The sequence below is a fragment of the Carcharhinus amblyrhynchos genome, chromosome 11 (assembly GCF_965287045.1).
Source record: "Carcharhinus amblyrhynchos chromosome 11, sCarAmb.v2.hapA, whole genome shotgun sequence".
Lineage (NCBI taxonomy): Eukaryota > Metazoa > Chordata > Chondrichthyes > Carcharhiniformes > Carcharhinidae > Carcharhinus > Carcharhinus amblyrhynchos.
This window is the reverse complement of record NC_137334.1, coordinates 7,303,819-7,323,824: the sequence shown is the minus strand read 5'-3', so window position 1 is coordinate 7,323,824 and position 20,006 is coordinate 7,303,819. Positions and strand designations below refer to the sequence as shown.

Below are 20,006 nucleotides of genomic sequence, written 5' to 3'. Positions count from 1 at the left end.
CAGAGCATATAAAGCTCTGTATTATATGCTCTGTCTGAGGCCAGAACTCTCCATTCACCTGACGAAGGGGCTAACCCCGAAAGCTTGTGAGTATATTATCAAATAAATAGGTTGGACTAAAACCTGGTGTTGTCAGACTTTTTACCATGGGAAGAGAAGCCATTGCTTGACAATGATTCGATAAGAATGGATCCAAGTAAGAGAATTCCCATTGAGCTGGAGGGCAATAGTGTATTAATTGTGGAACGGATAGGATAGTTTACATTTGTCACAGGCACAAGGATGTCACTTGTGACTTTGATAAAAGCAGTTTTGGTACAATGCGAGAAGGTGAAAATGCTGTGTCACACAATGTTATCTTGATGCATACTATTCAGTGGTACATTATCACTGGTACACAATAATCACTGGAATATAATGTTAGCAGGTATAGTACTAACCTGGTAGATACACTAATTGGTTCAGAACAGTAGCGGGCACATAATACTCACTGGTACAGAATATATCACGGCACACAATATCAACTGGCATGGTAGCGAACCTTGTGTGCAATACCAACTGGCATTGAATACTAACGCACTGGTACATAATACTAATGAAGAATTGGAGTGAGGAGGGCCCAGAGACAGACAGCAGCATCGAAAGAGCAAGAGAGAGAACACAGAGACAGACAGCAGCATCTAAGGAGCGAGAGAGAGAAGGACCCAGAGACAGGCAGCAGCATTTAAAGAGAGGAAGAGAGAGAAAAAGCCAAGTGTGATGTCACAGGAAAACTTGGTTGATTGATTGTTCAATATTTTTCTCATTTGTTTTTCAAAGCTCTGGCAATTTTAGTAACTGCGAGGTTTTATTAGTACTACTATACGTAACCTGTACTAAAGTTTATTAGATAGGCTGGTGTGTATTTCCTATGTCTTAACTAGGGAACTAATCTGAAGTTAAATTTAACCAGTTAGCAAATTAATTAAACATGATAAAGATTGCAGTGTGGCAACTGCAGAATGTGGGAGCTTGTGGACATCTGTGTGCCCCAAGGCAAACACATTTGAAGTCAGTGTCTTTGGCTGGTGAAACTTCAGCTCAGGGTCACTGACCTGGAGGCCGAGCTTCAGACATTGCAACACAGCAGAGAGGGGGAAGGTTACCTGAACACTTCGTTCTACAAAGCAGTCACACCCGAGGATAGAGCCATCTAATTTGATCCCTAATCAGGGATAGGAGGCTGTGATTGTGAGTGAGGCAGATATGGGGACTGAGGAGGTAGATGTGAAGGAGCCTTAGCCTTTGCAATTGTCCAACAGGTTCAGGGCTCTTACAGCCTATATGGACAAAAGGGCTGCAGATTGGGTGAGCAAATTGACTGCAGTGAGTTTGAGCAGGGAAGTTAATAGAAATGTATTGGTAGTAGGGGGATGACGTAGTCAATGGGAGAGACACAGAGCCCAGCAGCCGAAAGTGAGTCCAGACAGCTGTCTGTCTGCTGGTGCTAAGATTCAGGATATCTGTTTGCAGCCGCAGAGAAACTTGCAGTGGGAGGGGGAGGATCTAGTTGTTGTGGTCCACATAGGTGCCAATGACAATGGCAGCACTAGAAAGAGATTCTGAATAGTGAGTATGTTAAATTAGAAAGCAGGTTAAAAAAGGTAATGAACGAAATAATGTAATCAAGGTAAATAATCAAAGGTAATATTATTTGGATTATTATTGGTTTGGGAGAGAAAGGTGACATGGAGGGATGGGGGGGAAGGGTGTGGAGAAGAAAGGATGGCAGGGGAAGTGAAAGCAGCATGGGAGTAAAGATGGTGGGAGGAGGAAGCGGGGATTTGGGGGAGGGTGGAAGGTGTTGAAAAGGGAAGACATAGGTGTGATGTGGAGGGGAGAGGGACTGTGTGGTGGATTCAGGAGCAGGATTGGGAAAGGGTATTTCTGACCAAGCCCTTTGAACAAGAGACACCTCCCTACCAGGTGTCCATAAGAGTTTGCCTGTTGTTCCCCTCTCATGGCAGGCCCCTAATAAATGCCCACTTAAGGACCTCAATTGGGCACTGGAGTAGGGAAGCTGCCCTTGGGCCCCATTCCCCTTGGACTTAATTGGAGTGGAATGGGAAAGTAGCACGGTCTCCATCTACGACTCTCCCATCTGGGCGGCACGATGGCACAGAGGTTAGCACTACTGCCTCATAGCACCATGGGCCCGGGTTTGATTCCCAGCTTGGGCCATCTATGTAGAGTTTACACATTCTCCTCGTGTCTGCATGGGTTTCCTCCAGGCGCTCTGTTTCCTCCCACTGTCCAAAGATATGCAGGTTAGGTGCATTAGCCATGCTAAATTGCCCCTTAGTGTCAGGGATACTAGGTAGGGTAAATCATCGGGCCTGGGTGGGATTGTTGTCGGTGCAGACTTGATGGGTTGAATGGTCTCCTTCTGCACTGTAGGGATTCTATGATCTGATCAAATCCCCCCCAACCCTTGTCACAGGGCATGGGGGCACAAATATAAATGTTATTTTATGCAGAATATTATGTGGTAAATAAGTTCATCTAGAACAACATGAATAATACAAAATAAACTTTTACAATGTTCATTGGAGCAAAGGTAACTGGTACAACTTTAGCTAACACAATATTAAGCAGCATGTTGAACAGACCAAGCTATGCAACATCTATTGACAATTAGAATATCAGTACCTTGTTGCTGTAATTTATAATCTGTGGAATAAGCTTTTCCGATAATATTCCACACTGGCCTCAGGCAGCCGAATAGCCCCTCCAGGAAGCCTCCTGGCCCTGATCCTGAGCCTGACCCTGAGCGATTGTAATGTATCTTCATCTCATCTGGTCCACTGTTGTCACCTCCACCTCCATCATTCCCATTCCCATCTTCAGGGGTCTGGGTGGTCCCGGATTCCTCGTGTTCCCTCAGCTGTAGCACACTGTTTTCAAACTGGTCGCGCGAGTCCTCACTGACGCTGGTGAGCACGGTGATGGTGACAGGGTGGTTGGAATTTGAGCTGCCATTGCTGTCGGCCTGCGGGGGCCCCTTCTCCTGCAGGTTATCCAGGATCTCGGGCGGCGAGTACGACGGCTTGTGGCCCACGTCTCGGACCGGCAACTTCTCCCCCGGGGTCCCCAGCTCTTCCTTCAAGTTCTGATTGATGAGGTTGGAGGAGGGTGACCATGTCAGGACCTCCTGTGGACTGGCCATCACACCGTGCGTGTGCATGGGGCAGGCGGCATGAGGTGGCTTTCAGTACAATCCTAGGACAGGATCCAACGTGAGGGACAAACACCCAAACCTGCAAAGGGGAAAAGAAATAGTTGTAAATTTCAGCTGGGTGTGAATATCCTTTATTGTCTGATTTGGTTTAGTGGGTAGCTCTCTCACATCTGAGACAGACTCATATGAAAATTTCACTCTAGGACTTGAGCACAAAAATCTTAGCTGACACTCCCAGAACTGAGTGACCGCTGCACTGTCAAAGGTGTCATCTTTCAGTTGAAATGTTCATTCAAGGTTCCGTCATCCACCTTAGATTAAAAAAGCCTGACCTCTATTTTGAAGAGTAGGGTATTCATTAAGTTTTGTTTTTGCAGTCCTTGAGTGAACTTAACCATAATAGAAAACCTAAGGTGAACATAACCTGTCTTTTTGGAAGAGCCAGTGTCCTGGTCAACATTTATCCATCAACAAACACCACAAACACAGATGATCTGGATGTAATCACATTTCTCCCTGCTGTACGCTATTTGGTCGCTGTGTTTGTTACATTAGAAACTGTGCTCAGAAGTATTTGGGATGGACACTATTGGAGATACAAATACCTCACACCATTGCAACATGCAGGGATGACATCGTCACATGGGATGGCATTGTCACGTACCGGGGAGGCGGGGGGACTGCATCTTCACATACTAGGGCAGGGGGGAGTCATTGTCACATACTGAGGGGGGGGGGATGGTATCGTCATGTATTGGGGAGGCATCATCACGTTTTGGAGGAGCAACATCGTCACATACTGGGGGGGGAGGGGGCATCATCTCATATCGGGGGGGGTGGGATTGCATTGTCATATGCCGTAGAGGGGGGCAGTATTGTCACACGTCGGGGGAAGGGCGGTGGCGGCTTCGTCACATACCTGGGATGGTGGGGTGGTGACACCGTCACATATGGGGGCGGAAACAGGGTTGGGGGGGGGGGTGACAACGCCATCACATGCCAGGGTAACACCGTCACGTACGTAGATTCATTGTGGTTCTAAAGAAAATGAAGACCGGGCGCTGGGGAGAAAATGAAATCCAACCGCCTTCTTCTGTGCCAGCCACTTTGAGGCTGCTGCAGACGGGAAGGGGATAGCCTCTGTTGGGTCAAACACCAACTAGAAACCAGAAGGGTTTTTCTGTGTATTGCTATTACTCACTTTGGCCAAGATAAAAGACAGGAATGCATGTTCCTGGTAGTTGCCAAGAGCTCATTCTGAGTCTTAACCCCACTTCACCAAGAGTCAGTCCTGGAATGACAGACAAGGGACAAATTACAATATAGTTCACCACAGTGTGGTGCACATCTTCAGTTAGGTACTCGTCTACACTTTACTGGACAGACCTACCTCTGGATCCACTCAGTCATGTGATGGTTCAGGACCTTCCTCCTTTACATTCAATAGATTATTTTTCTAGAGGGTTCTCCTTGTTGTTTTACGGAGCATTTACTTTGTTAAATCTGGCAGCCCAATTTGCTGTTTATGGGAGCTTGCTGTGCACAAATTGGCTGCCACTGCTTCGAATGTACTTTATTGGCTTTGGGACATTCTGGGATTGGTGGCAGTTATATAAATGCAAAGCTTTTCTTTCTTTGTATTTCACCTCTCTCTAGGGAGATCTGTACAGCAGAGTTAACTGTTGGCACAGTTCCCTCGCTGATGCTATGGTAACACATGTCTGGTCCTCCCTCCCACCCCCTCACTTCCAGCCCCACTCTACTTCACAGGCAGGAGTCTGTGAATAATGCAAGGACCAATCTTTTACAATCTGGCATCACTTGACATGGGAAAATTGCAGAGATAGGAAAAGGGCTTCTCAGGTGACATCCAAACAATCTCTCCATGCGAGTCAGTGAGATGGCTCCAGTCCAGACCCTGTGCTACTGTAATTACACCCTGCACACTCACGGCAGCAATGAACTCTGCACAGAACCCACTTGCTGATTAAACTTTGGAGCAAAGAGCTAACAGGAGGAGGATCAAAGAGAATCTGGTGAACTTCCCCCTCACACAGCCTGCAACAGAAGAAATGCTCTGGATTTCTTTCCTGATTCCCTTTCTCCAGTTTTGTCTCCATTTCATCCAGAAGCTCTAACTCTCACTGTGGTTCACTGTGGTTAGGTTCCACTGGCGTTTTCCTTAAGTAGCTATCCTTTCCTTAGCTATCCAACTGGGATAATATCATAACCAAACTTGCTCCAACCCTCACCTACCAACCACTTGTGAACATCTGACATCGATCAGGAAAAGGTGCGAATGCCTACCGTGCCCCATCACAAGTTCCAACTGGAACTGCAGAATAATTAGACAGTTTCTGGCTGGCATTGTTCACTGATGTTAAAGATGCTCTAAATGCAAGGTACTGTTGTTAGTCTGACTGGATTTCCACCATGTCAGCACAACCATCGGGGCATTGAAAATGGTTCCCTGAACTGGGCTTCATTTTGTGCTTCTGATGAAAACTCAACTTGGCTCTGGCCAAATGCCGCAGCCTGACCTTCCAGCCTCTCCCCTTGAGTGACTAACACGCTTGTCAGATCACTGCACCTCCCACCACCAACAAGGGGGGAGTTTGGCTAGAATGATACTTAAACATAACCTAGCACTAAGTGCATACAGGGATTTGGTAGAGGAGTCTGGGCTGCCCTGGACACAAACAGTGTTTCCAGATGTAAATATGACAACCAGGTTATTGGGCTTTTTGAACCACAAGTAATAAATTTGACTGGAAAGCAGAGACGCTTTCCCTTTGGACCAGGAACAGAAGGACAGTGAAATGGCTGGATCAGAGTTTAGAGCTGAAATATACTCCAGACACATGCTGAATTATACATGGGGATACTCGGTCTAATTCAATTAACCCAACAGGACCCAGTGAAAACAAGTTCAGCTGCCAAATATCATTTACACTCCCGTACACTGGGCACTGACTATTGAGGACAATACAGAGACTGCAGGAGACACTAAAGTAGACAAAGAGCTCCACTCTGCCGTGTAATCTTAGCCAGAAGAGCACTCAACACAGAAAAATCCGCTCTGGACTGAATATATTGACACCAACAAGCAGACAAACTGACAGCGGCAGCAGAGGGAGAGTCAGAGGGGGGGAAGGGAGATCATGAACCTGCCAATCACTCTGATGTCAGCCTATCTTGTATATCGAAACTCAGCCAAAACTATGTTGCCAACCCTCTGGGACTGGTCTGGAGCCTACACGAGTTAAGGCCTGATGGCCCAGCAGATATCTGTGAGAGGGTGTTATAATAAATTGCGCTTTTTTTTCAACCATTTGTTCATTCGTTGTGACATATCATTCACAGATCATCCAAATGGATAACAAAAGAGTTTATTTTGTTTCCTGATCAGTGTGGGGAGGCTCTGCATCATAACGAAAGATGGGTGACCGGAGGGCAAGTGCGGGAGGCTTTGGGCAAAGGACTTTGAGAGCTGAAACCTCCAGGAATAATTGAGGCAGAATTGGCAACACTGACCAAATTACAATTACAGCTTGCCTTCTTGTTTACCAGTGTGTGACATTCACATGTGGGTGCAGAACATGCTGTTCACAGCACACCTTTCACAAGCTTGCAATAAAATTGAAAGCATTTTACACCAGGATAAGCTTCATTAAAACTTGAGCCTTTCATCACCTCCTTGGTGCAGGTCTGTCAATATCCTTTATGGAAGGAAATCAGCCATCCTCGCCTGGACTGGCATGAGGCAGCACAGTGGTTAGCACTGCTGCCTCTCAACGCCAGGGACCCAGGTTTGATTCCCAGCTTGGGTCATTGTCTGTGTGGAGTTTGCACATTCTCCCCATGTCTGCATGGGTTTCCTCCGGGAGCTCCAGGTTCCTCCCAAAGATGTATGGGTTAGATGCACTGGTCATGCTAAATTGCGTCTTAATGTCAGGGGGACTAGGTAGGGTAAATGCATGGGGTTATGGGGATAGGGCCTGGTTGGGATTGTGGTCAGTGCAGATTTGATGGGTTGAATGGCCTCCTTCTGCACTGTAGGGCTTCTGTAGCTTACATGTGACTCCAGACCCTCAGCAATGTGACTGAGTCTTAACTGTCCTCTGAAATGGCCTAGCAAGCCACTCAGTTGTATCAAACTGTTACAAAAAGACTGCAATGGTTCAAAGCAGTGGTTCACACACCTACTTCTCAAAGGCAATTAGGGATGGGCACTAAATGCTGGCCTACATCCCATAAAAGAATCAAAAACAAAAGAAAATCAGTCAGACGGGTGTGAAAGATGCTGGAACATAAACATAAGTTATGGCCAAAAATTTCCAGTCCCTCCCACCACTGGACCTTCCAGCCCCATCAATGGTTCCCCCAGTGTCACATTCCCCGGTGGCGCAGGCACACAAAGCCACATCAGTGGGACCAGAAGATCCCTCTGCTCCTTCAGAAGGAACTCTTCAAATGCAGACAATGAAAATACAACAAAACTTACTCCAACTTATAAATCAAAGAAAGGGTTTAATAAAGAAACTTAATTACTCCCAACTTGGGGCCTCACCCTGGGCTACTCCAAACTCTTACACAATTCCACACAGGTTCTTAGTTATGGTGAGTTAGCTGACTGTTACATCACTCTGCAATTGGTTCCATGGTTTACTGGGTCAGCTGACCTTTATACCTTGTTCCCATTGGCCATATTGCATCCAAATACAAAGTTGTCGCTGGTTACATTCTAATACCTGCCACCAGCCAATACTGCCTCCTGCATGGGAAAATACACCACGTGGGGGTTGGAGGGTAGTGTGGTGGGTGGAAAATCTGACCTTATGCCTACAGTAAAGTGAGTCTCCCTGATCCTTTGTGGTGGTTGAAAAAAAAAGAGCTGGAAGATGGTCAGATATTCTGGATGGGACTATGTCCGCAGACATTTCTCCACTTGTGCAATTCAATTCAGCTCTATTAGTAAAGCGACACCAGCTAACACCTTAAATACATCACGGAATATTTTTAACATCAAAACACAATTTTGCATTTGTGATTGTGCAAGTGAGTTTGGGCAGGAATTCAAACCATAACTTCACATCACAGAAATGGAACTTCGAGCACAATTTAAGCTGACTGACACTAAAACGGAAATTTTACAAGCTAGCTTGTTTAAAAAAAGTCAGACCTTGCATTAAAAGTAAACACTGTGTGGTAAAGCCCACATGATCAATCATGCCATACATGTCTGAGATCTTGTATTCACTACCCACCTGCCCCACTGACTGAACAAGCAGCACGTAAATCAGGGTGCCACGGTGGTTAGCACTGCTGTCTCAGTGCCAGGGACCCGGGTTCATTTCCAGGCTTGGATCACTGTCTGTATGGAGTCTGCACATTCTCCCAACATCTGTGTGGTTTCCTCCGGGTGCCCCAGTTTCCTCCCAGTCTGAAAGACGTGCTGGTTAGATGCATTAGCCTGCTGAATACCCCCTTGGTGTACTCGAACAGGCAGCGGATTGTGGCGACTAGGAGATTTTCACAATAAACTTAAACAAACATTAGCCACATGGAGCAGGAGATGCCGGATTTGATCCAAGGCTTGGTCTCCATTAGCTGATCTCTTTGGGTGAGAGGAAGTGCCATTCTGCACCTCATCAGCCAAGTTCCCTAGTCTTCAGTACTATCCCCTGCCAACACCAGTCCATTAAACTGGCAGTTCCACACATTCAGTCACTCAGCAAGAACAAGCTGATGCCCTCCATGATAAAATGCTCTTAACTTTGGAAGTCAAGGTCAGAGTCCACTGTGGGGTATTGGAGACTGCCACGCACTTGTGAACCTGGAACTGAACAAGAGGCGGTGAAGGAGGACAAACAGAAGAGAAATTCTGTTGCCCCAGCAACTTCTCATTGATCTCTGCCCCTCTGTATTAGCATGTTTGTTGTTAAGCATCATGTTGCGGTTTACTTCTAAGAGTGAATTCAGGTTAGACCCATGAGTATGAAAAGCTAGGAGCACTCTATTTATACACCTGCCACGTCTTCTGTTCAAAAATAAACTTGCAGAGATGTGGAATGCAATCTTTAGTTCAATGTTTCTGGCATTCCACCAGCATTGCAGCTCAAGCTGTTTATAATCTCAGTGGGAGATCAGGTTCTTGATTTAACACACAAGAGAGACTTCTGGGTCTCTTGTTGACTTTCTCCCCTTGGCTCTTGAAGGCATTGCCTCTTGGCACAGTATAGTTCCCACAAAGGACAGAAGAAACTATTCTCCCTTGTAAAAGGATCAAGAATAAGAGGGCACAGATTTAAGAATATTTGTAAATGTGCTGTGAGAAAAAAACTATTTTACATAATGAATGGTTCAGGTCTGGAAGTGTGGTGGCATTCAAGTGGACATTAGAAGATGATTTGAATAGAAATAATGTGCAAAAGTATGAGAAAAATGCAGGGGAATGGCACCCAGCCATAATGCTCATTTGGAGAGCCAGTGCAGACACAATGGACCAAATGGCCTCCTTCTGCATCATAACAATTCTGCATTCTCTAAGTGGTCATTCTTTATGTGTGAGCCTAGGCAGCAAGCACTTGCCAGCAGGGGATACCACCATTGTGCTCAACCTCATCCACTTAGTTTTTTAGCACGTTAGATCACTGGGAAGTGAGTGGGGACTTGCCTCATTCTGTCCATCAACAGCAAAGCTCTGGTTGAGATCTGTTAATCAAGCAGAGATTATTGACCAAAACTGCATACTTCTGGTCTGTAGGGTTTCCAATTGTGATGCCCCACATGGTCAGATATTCTGGCAGCCCTCGTTACCTGTCTCTTGCACTGCCTTTGGCAATTGAACAACTGGGGAATGTGGAAATTAACCTTTGCGATGGCAGTTGCAAATAAAACACAGATCTCAAAGGGTTTACGAGCCACCCAAAAAAAGTTGACAGAGCTTCATGGATTGAAGCATCTCCTCCTGTATCCAGGCACATCAAACAACAACAACTTGTATTTATATAGAAACTTTTACATTATCCTAGGTCCCAAGTGCCTTCGCAGGGGCATCATTAAACAAAATGGCGCTTAGGGCAGTATTTTTATCATGGTGTTTTTCACCCACCTCCTGAGGAGTTGGTGGAGAAGCATCGTCGCCAGTACTGGTTGTCCCGCATGGAGACGGGATGTCTGCCTCTCAGGAGGGAGGACATTCTGTCTCAGAGATCTGTTAGCCAACCTGATTGGCCAGCAGCGCCAGAAGTTGCAGCAGACAGAGTCCGAGATCCAGGAGTCCAGAACCCGGGAAGTATGGGGGTCTCAGGGTGGGGAAAGGAACTGAGGCTTGGGGGAGCTTGTGGTGCGTGAGTGGACAGGACAGCGCACCTGCAGTGCACAGACCTCGTAAGGAAGATAAGGGGGCTGCCCAATGTTGAAAGAAAGCCGTTGATAAGGGTGGGACTCGCCCATTCCATTGTTAAACTGCGGGTGGGAGGTCAGTTGGAAGGTCATCTGAGGAATATTACAAGTCTCCTATGGTGGGGAAAATACAAAATTCTGTCCCTAGTCATATAAATGGATATTAGGGCAGATAACCAAAAGCTTTTCAGGAGTATGTTAAAGAAGGAAAGAGGGGGGAGAAGTGTAGAGAAATGGAGGGAGGACAATCCACAACTTAGGATCTGTGTAACTGAAGGTACAGCCACCAATAGTGCCACGCCTCACCTGAAGTGTGGTGATCCTTGGGTTAAATTGCCACCAGTCAGCTCTCTCCTTCAAAGGGGAGAGTAGTCTATGTCATCTGGTACTATGGCAACTTTGTCTGAAAGATGTGCTGGTTAGGTACATTGACCCAAACAGGCGCCGAAATGTGGTGACTAGGGGAATTTCACAATAACTTCATTGCAGTGTTAATGTACACCTCATTTGTGACTAATAAATAAATTTTTAAAAAAACTTTAGATGAAAATCAGGGTTCACAAGAGACCAAATTGGACATGTGCATACATCTCAACAGATTGTGGCACTGGAGGAGATTAACAGAAACAGAGAAGAGGAGGCCATGGGGAGGGATTTGAAAACAAGGATGAGAATTCCACAATCAAGGCACTGTTTAACCAGGAGCCAACATAGACCAGTGAGCACATGTCAAATAAAACTTGGTGTCGTTAGTAGGCAGGCAACAGAAATTTGGATGACCTCAGGTTTACTGACAGTAAAATGAGAGAGTGTGGCAATAGTGAAGTTTAAATATATCAAAACACTGGCTGTTGATTCCAGCAGTTGATAAGCTAAGGTAGGAGTGGAGTCAGGCGGTGTAACAAGAGTAATTACAGAGTGGAAATAAGTGGTTTCAGCACTGGCTCAGATACATGGTCAGATGCTCATCATGAGGTAGGGGTGGCACAGTGGTTAGCACTGCTGCCTCACAGCTCCCGGGATCCAACCTGGGTGACGGTCTGGGTAGAGTTTGCACCTTCTTCCCGTATCTGCATGGGTTTCCTCTGGGTGCTCTAGTTTCCCCTCACAGTCCAAAGATGTGTGGGTTAAGTTGATTGGCCATGTTAAGTTGCCCCTTAGCGTTCTGGGATACATAGTTTAGAGGAATTAGCGGGGTAAATGTGAGGGGTTACGGGAATGGGACCTGGGTGGGATTGTTATCAGTGCAGACTCGATGGGCCAAATGGCCTCCTTCTGCAATGTAGGGTTTCTATGATTTCTATGAAATAGAACACCACGGTTGTGGATGGTGTGACTCAGCCTCAGACAGTTGCCAACTGGAGAGATGGAAATAGGGGAATGGAGTTTTATGGCATTGGCCAAAGAGTTAGCAAGTTCGCATTGATCTATTAATTTTTGTACAAGTTAGTTTAACGATTGACAGGGAACCTTTCTGATTTGACCACCCATGTCTCAATGACAAATGATTATACTTTCAGTCACCTGGTAGTACAGAATGTTAACATTGCTGAAAAGAGGGACATGTTACCAAAGCCTTTTGTCTTGCACTTGTCAGGATACACATGCCAAATTTCAAACAATCAAGAGGAAACTACAAGAGGAAAAGGTGTTGATTAGTTGGCAAGATGACTCAAGGTGTTGCTATGGGGAATGCAAACGGGAGTTTTAGGCTCCCTATACTAGCAGGTAGTTCAAAAAAGTCACACAGCTTGAACATATTCCGTTTGTATCTAGATAAAAGTTCCCTCCAATACCTTGTAATGTCCTTTAAATTACCCAACTTGGCAGAGCCACCTCAATATAATTTTTGCTCAGGGGAGAAGGGAGTTTGTTGAGGCAGGCTGGTTAGAATGCTCAGCTTGGTTCTCCGAAACCAGGCCAGTTTTATAAAAGGCGGTTAAGCCCTATCCCTCCCCCCACCATACACCTCATAACCTTTATGCCAACTTAATAGGCACTCATCCAGTATCCACCTCATGGGACACCTTAAGAGCCGCGTGGAGATGAAAGAAAAAGTCATTTTCTAACATCTAATAGAGCTCACACTCATACACATTTGATGCAGAAAAATATCTTCATTTGTTAAACCCAAAGATTTTAAATCCCCTCAAGTTTATTTATGAAAGCAAACTTCTATTCAGTAACCACACCAAAAACAGACAGTCCTTTAATAATCTCCTAAACTGTCAGTCAGATTGTGAACTCAGCCCTTTGTTGAGATAAGGAACGTTTGAAACTCAGACAAGCATTCATAATGGGCTAAGCTTCAATAACAACTCTTGGGAAATGTCATCAATGAAGTATTTTGAAACTGCAAGAATAGATGGTAGTGTTTTCCTAACTTGCAACAGATTGCCTGTCAATCAATTCACTCAAGCAGTGTGTGTTTTTTTAAACTCTAACAGCTGTAAACTAGATCTTTTACTTTACTTAAAGAGCTGGGGATTTAAATAACTTCAGATCATGACACTTAAACAGACCTCATTGGCCCTTCAACACCTCCTCCATAAATTCATCACTCCCACAGGGTTATGGCCTTGGGAACAATGAAAATGGTGTATTTTTTAAATGCAGCACTATTTTTAAATGGCCTGTGTTATTCACGCCACATCCCCTTTCCCCTACTTGCAAAATTTGTATTGGCCAGAATTGGGAATGGATCTTCAGTATCCAGGTCTTGTCTGTCATTTTTAAAGGTCTCCACAGTCACCTTGACTCCATGAAAATCTGGCCCTAAAAGTCAGTAGACAGGTACAAGTCAAAATGGAATATTAGTCTAAATCGCAAGGAGTTACATACAATTCAGTTGTATGCAATCTTAGGTAGACCTCATCTGGAATAGAGATTTGTACACCACTCCACTGGGAGCACGTATCAGTCGTGGGTATGAGGGGCTTGAGTGAATGCATCGCAGTTTCAGCGCAATGATATTTAAAGTCTTATTGTATGAGAACAAGTTGTGCAAACTTGTATTTCCCAGAGAACAGAAAATTGAGGACTGATCCGATCAAGGTGTTCAAAACGTCAAAAGGGTTTTATAGAATAGCTGCACAGAAACTATTTCTTCTGGTGGGGAAATCAAGAATAAGGGGATATAGCCTTAATTTAAACCAAACCAACCTACAGTGAAATCAGGAGGCACTTTTTTCCAATAAAGAAATCTGGAACTCTCCATAAACAGGTGTGAATGCTGAGAGAACTGGAGCTTTCAAGATGGAGGTTGATTGATTCTTTTTAGTTAAGAGTATCAGGGATATGGAGCCAAGCTGGGAAAATGGAGCTGATGTGCAGATCAAACATTATCTGACTGAATGCAAAAGAAAAGAGCCTGAGGGGCCTCCTCCTATTCACATGAATGGAAACTTTTTGCTATCCCTGTCCCAGGTGTTTGCTTGTGTCACGATCGGTAACTAACCATCAGAACAACTTCAAAGGGTAAAACTTAGGGTACATCTGCCCAAAATTGACTCATTAATACATGCCTTAGAATACTGAGCATACCCTGTTACAACTGCACACTGTTGGCATCTAATGTGTTTGCTTCATGACCAATATAAGATGATCTGGTACGGCATAGTGGCAAGCACTGCTGCCTCACAGTACCAGGGACCTGGGTTCAATTCCAGCCTCGGGTCACCGCCTGCGTGGTGTTTGCACATTCTCCCTGTGTCTGCGTGCTCCAGTTTCCTCCCACAGTCCAAAGATGTGGGAGGTTAGGTTGATTCACTATTCTAAATTATGTCTTAGTGTTCCAAGGTCTGTAGGTTAGAAGGATTAATGGAGTAAATGTGTGTGATTACAGGGATAGAGTCTGGATAAGATGCTATGTTGGAGAGTTGGTGCAGATTCAATGGGACGAATGGCCTCCTTCTGCATTGTAGGGATTCTATGGGCAAGCAAGAGATTTGTACCAATTATTTAGTATAGTTCACTCCTTTTAAATAATTTAATCAGATCTTTGGTACAACATTCCTTAATTTGTGCTATTAACATTGCTCAATTTGAATGATAAATCCAATTTTTGGCACTGGAAATAGTTTTGAATTATCTGGAACGGTCTGTATGTCAAACAAACACTACAGATCTATGACCTGAATTTTAGCTGTTAATGCAGTTCATAAGGAGTATGAAAAGGAAGCCAACCATACTTGGTCATCCTGCTAACCCGGTGTACAATTTGCCTTTTCACAGGCTATTTAAGCCCCTAAAGGAAAGATCTCTAATTTACTACCAGATCGTCAAGTTGAACTGACAAGTTTCACCCCTTAACTCTTGTTCAACTGTACTCCAGAGAAAACAGAAAGCATCATCAACTGTGACGTCTTTAACTGTCGCTCTGTATCTTTCCCAAGAGCATCAATGCTGTTTCCTAACCAGATAAATTTCCAGCTATTTCATTCATTTACTCTTTAAAAAGCTTATTCGTCAAAGATTCTTGTATATCAAGGTGAGGCAGGTTAATGCAACACATGAAACACTTATTAGTTTAGTTAAATCTACAACTATTAAGCACTCCCAGGGCTGGTACAGCACAGATTTGATACAGAGAAAAGCTCCCCCTGTCCAGCAATCAAACATTCCCATGCAGGTATAGCATGAGTTAGATACAAGGTAAAATTCCCACTGTCCCACCAAGCACAATAAGAAGTCTCACAACATATGGTTAAAGTCCATCAAGTTTATTTGGTAGCAAAATCCATTAGCTTTCGGAGCACTGCTCCTTCGTCAGGTAAGTGGGAGTTCTGTTCACAAACTCAATGTACCAAATAATGGTTGGAACGCGAGTCTTCGCAGATACAGAATGGTTTGGTATAGAATAAAGCTCCTTCTACACTGGCCCTATCAAACATTCACCAGAGCAGGTTCAACACGGTGAGATACAGGATAAAACTCCCTCTACACTGTAGCAAAGAACCAGGGCAATTAAAACCAATGACCTCTCACCCAAACATCGTCCATATTCTACTTTCAGACACTCACTGACCTGTTGAGTATCTTCTGTTGATTTTGGATTTCAGAAACAGATTTGACTGATGGCCAATCTCACCAGACTGAGTGACGAATCTTAAAATTTCACAATGCTCATAGCAACCTCAGCTATCTCAGGCAATCAGTATCGAAACATTACTAAACTAGGTAGGGAATCCCCTGCTCATTTATTGAATGCAGAGCTTGTTTCTTTCTGTTGGCTGAACAGGTTATTTCAAACTAGTTGTCTGGAACTAAACTACTTTCACTTGGCTCGGGTGACAGGGCAAAGAACCACTCCAGAGGAGGCAAGGCCAGTCCAAATATTTCTATACTATTTCTCCTTTGGCAAGTATTGGGTAAACTGAGGTGAAGAAATCAGTGATTTCTATCTCAGATACCATCAGACAGCCCCCAGGGCCAATACTGTATTGGTTAGATGTGGAGTAAAGCTCCCTCTACACTAGTGGTATTCACCAGAAAAATAGTGAGGCCAACTGGAATATTGGAACATTTTATTTAAGTCACAACTAGAATTTTAAAAATACTTAAGGGATTCATTGCAATTTGTGTTTCAAAAAGGAAAAGCAGTGAGCGGGGGAAGCAATGAGCTCCTTCAATCTGGCCTCTTGTACTTCCCGGATTTTAACTGTTCCACTATTTTTCAGCCTCAGTCTGTGCTCTAAACTCCAGAATTCCCTCCCTAAACCTTCTCTAACTCTAAGATTAAACTTATTATGTTCTTATGTTCTAAGATACTTCCCGGAACTTACCTCTTTGGTCTACTGTTCTAACTTCTCCTTATGTTGAATTTTGTTTGTTCCTGTGATGCATCTTGGGGCATTTTACTTTGATAAAGGTGCTGTATAAATGCAGATTACTGCTGTTACTGCAACTAGTCCACTGCTTGGGCATAATAATCACCTCAATGTTACAAAAAAAATCTCAGTTTTCCCACTATCGAAAGAAACAATGTGGACACCAGTTGGATCAAGTTTGGTGATGCTTCCAGTGGTGGAATTGCATGTCAAAATTCAGGTGAGCTACCCAAGGCTGTCTACGTCTGCAGACAATGTCACCAAGTTGAGGAAAGGAGGAGTTCTCAATAGCAAAATCAGTCGGACTTGTCAAGCCTGCGGTATCCAAATAGACTGACAAAATGCAACTGCTTACAAAAGCAAAACCTTAAAAAAAGTTCTTGTCAATTACTATAATCTGACATGGCAAGGAATTCTGGTTTGCAAACCAGGAATTCCAGCTGACAGCAATCTCTGCAATTCAGAACATCCTGCCAATCTGCAGAGCGCTGTGTCTGCATTCCTCCACGTACGGAGAAATACATTGAACAGAAGCACTGAGCACAGCCACTAGTCACAAAACGCGGGCAGTGGACAGGTGTGGAACGACGGTATGAGACAAATAAAGCTTTACATTTAGTTAGTGCCTTTCACAACTTCAAGACGTCCCAAAGCTGTTTACAGTCAATGAAGTATTTTTGAAGTGTTGTCACTGCTGCAGAGTGGGAAAGTCAAATTGCAAACTCCCACAAACAGCAGTGAGATAAATGACCAGTTTTAGTGGCTTTGGCTGAACTAACAAAGGACACGGGGAGGTTCCTATTGCTCTTCTTCCAATAGTGTCAAGGGATATTTTTTACCTCCACCTCAGGGAAGGGCAGGTGTTTCAATGTCTCATTCAAAAACCACGTCCACAGTGCATCATTCCTTTCTCTCCTTACAGATGCTGCCAGACCTGCTGAGATTTTCCAGCGTTTTCTCTTTTAGTTTCAGATTCCAGCGGCAGAGAGAAGGATGAGTGAGACACAGGAAGGTCTCCAAATACAACCCTGTTTGTGGTTTTAGCCTGAATTATAGCTTCAGTTAGATGATGCAACCTAAAACCTCATGAACTAGGGTGTGAGAGAAAAGGTGCTGTAAGAAACAGTTACAGGAAAAGAAATCCTCACATCAGCAATAAAGATAGAGAAATTACATTATCCATAGTACCACAGAATCCTTACAGTGCAAAAGGAGGGCATTCGGCCCATCGAGTCTCCACTGACTCTCTGAAAAAGCACGTTACCCAGGCCCATTCACTCTATCCCCATTCTTTACCAGGCTAATCCACCCAATCTGTGTGTCTTTGGACTGTAGGAGGAAACTGGAGGGTCCAGAAGAAACCCACACAGACATGGGAAGAACGTCTACAGCTAGTCACCCAAGACTGGGATTGAACTCAGACCTCTGTGCTGTGAGGCAGCAGTGCTATCCACTGTGCCACCCATCTTTTGGGACTTTACTCAGTGAAGGCTTCTCATGCACAATGTAAAGGGTACTACTCTCTAAAAGACATATCACTCAACAGATATACTTGTCTGCTAATGAAGACTTTATATTGGTTTACAATCAAATCAAAGTCTACTCAACTGGAGTAATGTATTTGAAGTGACATTTTGCATACCAGCCTTAATATCAGCACAGGCAGCAATCAGCTGTGAAGTGATCAGCTACAGATCACAGATAGTGAAAATATACAGGCTTTTACCTGAAATTTCCACTTCTCATAATCTCCTGAGACTTCAGTAAAAAGTTGCTGGAAAATCAGGAGTGATGGCACTTAGCAGTTGCACTGGCTTTATGGAATTCGTGCTGAGGTTACATAAGAGGAACCTAGTCAGAAATTCTATCTCACCATGACTTGAACCCCACAATAATCTGACGGCTTTTACCATGAGTAAACACAAATTTGCCCCCACCCTCCTGAAGGTGCTTTGTTCTCTTCACGTCTGACCCAATCCTTCATGTGTGCATTGACAGCCCATCCAACTGTGAAAAGCATTGCAGGTGACCCCACCACTGTCCTCACCTAATATCACAAATACAAGATCCACTGGGCAGCTACCCACAATCAGGATGCCTGGCTCACTTTCCCTTCACATTTGAATGCTGTGGTCCTTTTGCACTTCAGGTCGTAAAGACTTGTCTCCAGTCAGGTTTCACTGTGCATTAATTTTGGAGCCCGATCACACGTGGATTATAAATAAGAGTTGCTACACTGCTATAATGCTACAAGTGCAGAGTTAAAAATTGCACTCCACGTGTGGAAGGATTTATTTTTGAACATAAAGCATGGCAGGTGTGTAAACAGAATGTTGAAGGCGTCAGGAATTTCAACCTCATGGGGCTAACCTAAATTCACTCTCAGAAGTAAACCTCCATTTGATGAATCATATAGACACTGTTACAGGCCATCTGGCCTACCTATTCTATACTGGGTTTTATACTCCACACGAGATTCCTCCAGCTTGAATTAACTTCCAACGCCACCAACACCCTCACTCATTACTCCCCCATTCCTTTCCTCCTTTCATGAAACAAACCTCCCTTAAAATATAGAGAAGAGTATCCGAAAGGGGTAAGATCAGTAAGGACAGGCAGAGATTGGCTAAGAGTTTCACCCAAGCCCCAAACACTTAGTGATCCTCTATCCTCAAGGGTGATGGAATAGAGGCTCACAAGGACTGCCTTAACATCCCACACTTCAGTAACACACTCTGGTGATAAATTGTCAGTGGACTATAGCACCACAGGCCATTCACAACAAGGCTTAGGCAACTTGTGTCTCACTGGCTCCAGCCCTGGCTCAGTAGATAGCATTTCCACCTCAGAGTTAGAAGATTGTGAGTTCAAATCTCACTCCAGAGTACAAAACCTAGGCAGACATGTCAGGGAAGTGCTGTTGGATGTGCCGTCTTCTGGACAAGATGCTAAAGTGAGATTTCGGATGTCCTCTCAAGGTGGGTGTAAAAGATCCCACGGCACTGCTTTGTAAAAGAGCAAGGATGTTCTTCTCAGTCTTGGCCATAGTCTACCACTTAATCAACACATCAACAAAGCAGATGGTCATTATCACCTTGTTGTTTGTGGGATCCTGTTGTGGGGCAGATTGACAAAGTCAGGCACCCTGCGAAGACCCTAATGCACCAGACCCCAATGGAGAAGGCTGATGCAGGAACAATACATCCTAATGTTATAAATTTTGCAATCATCCTTCAGTGGAACATTCTGGAGTCACAGGTGTAGCCATCACTTTAACTGAGTAAATTATACATGGAATCTAAAACATTGATGTTCAATCCCCTGGGCCATAGCTGGGAAATGATAGCTTCTAAGCGAGAAGGGACAAAAATCGACCACGGCGCCACTCCTGAGCTGAATAAACTGACCTCTAAATGCCACAGGCCTGAGGATAAGGTGAGGGCAGAAGGTATGACTTAGAGCCCCCACCCCCCCACAATTGAATAGCCACGGTAGCTTTCTAGCTGAAGTTAAAAAGTTGTGGGTTCAAGTCCCCGGTCCAGAGATTTGACAAA

The 20,006-nt window shown here is 44.4% G+C and overlaps 1 protein-coding gene across 4 annotated transcripts in view; it reads right to left on the bottom strand.

The window, feature by feature from the left end:
- map3k13 (mitogen-activated protein kinase kinase kinase 13) overlaps positions 1 to 20,006 on the bottom strand; it is a 125,634-nt gene that overhangs the window by 63,237 nt on the left and 42,391 nt on the right. For 3 of the 4 annotated variants that reach the window (XM_080198529.1, XM_080198528.1, XM_080198527.1), the window contains exon 2: positions 2,689 to 3,296. In XM_080198529.1, the coding sequence (XP_080054655.1) occupies positions 2,689 to 3,223 (535 nt within the window). In that variant the 5' untranslated portion in view covers positions 3,224 to 3,296. Of the gene's footprint in view, positions 1 to 2,688; positions 3,297 to 4,607; positions 4,697 to 20,006 lie in introns of those variants that run through there. The other variant, XM_080198530.1, reaches the window with a different exon arrangement.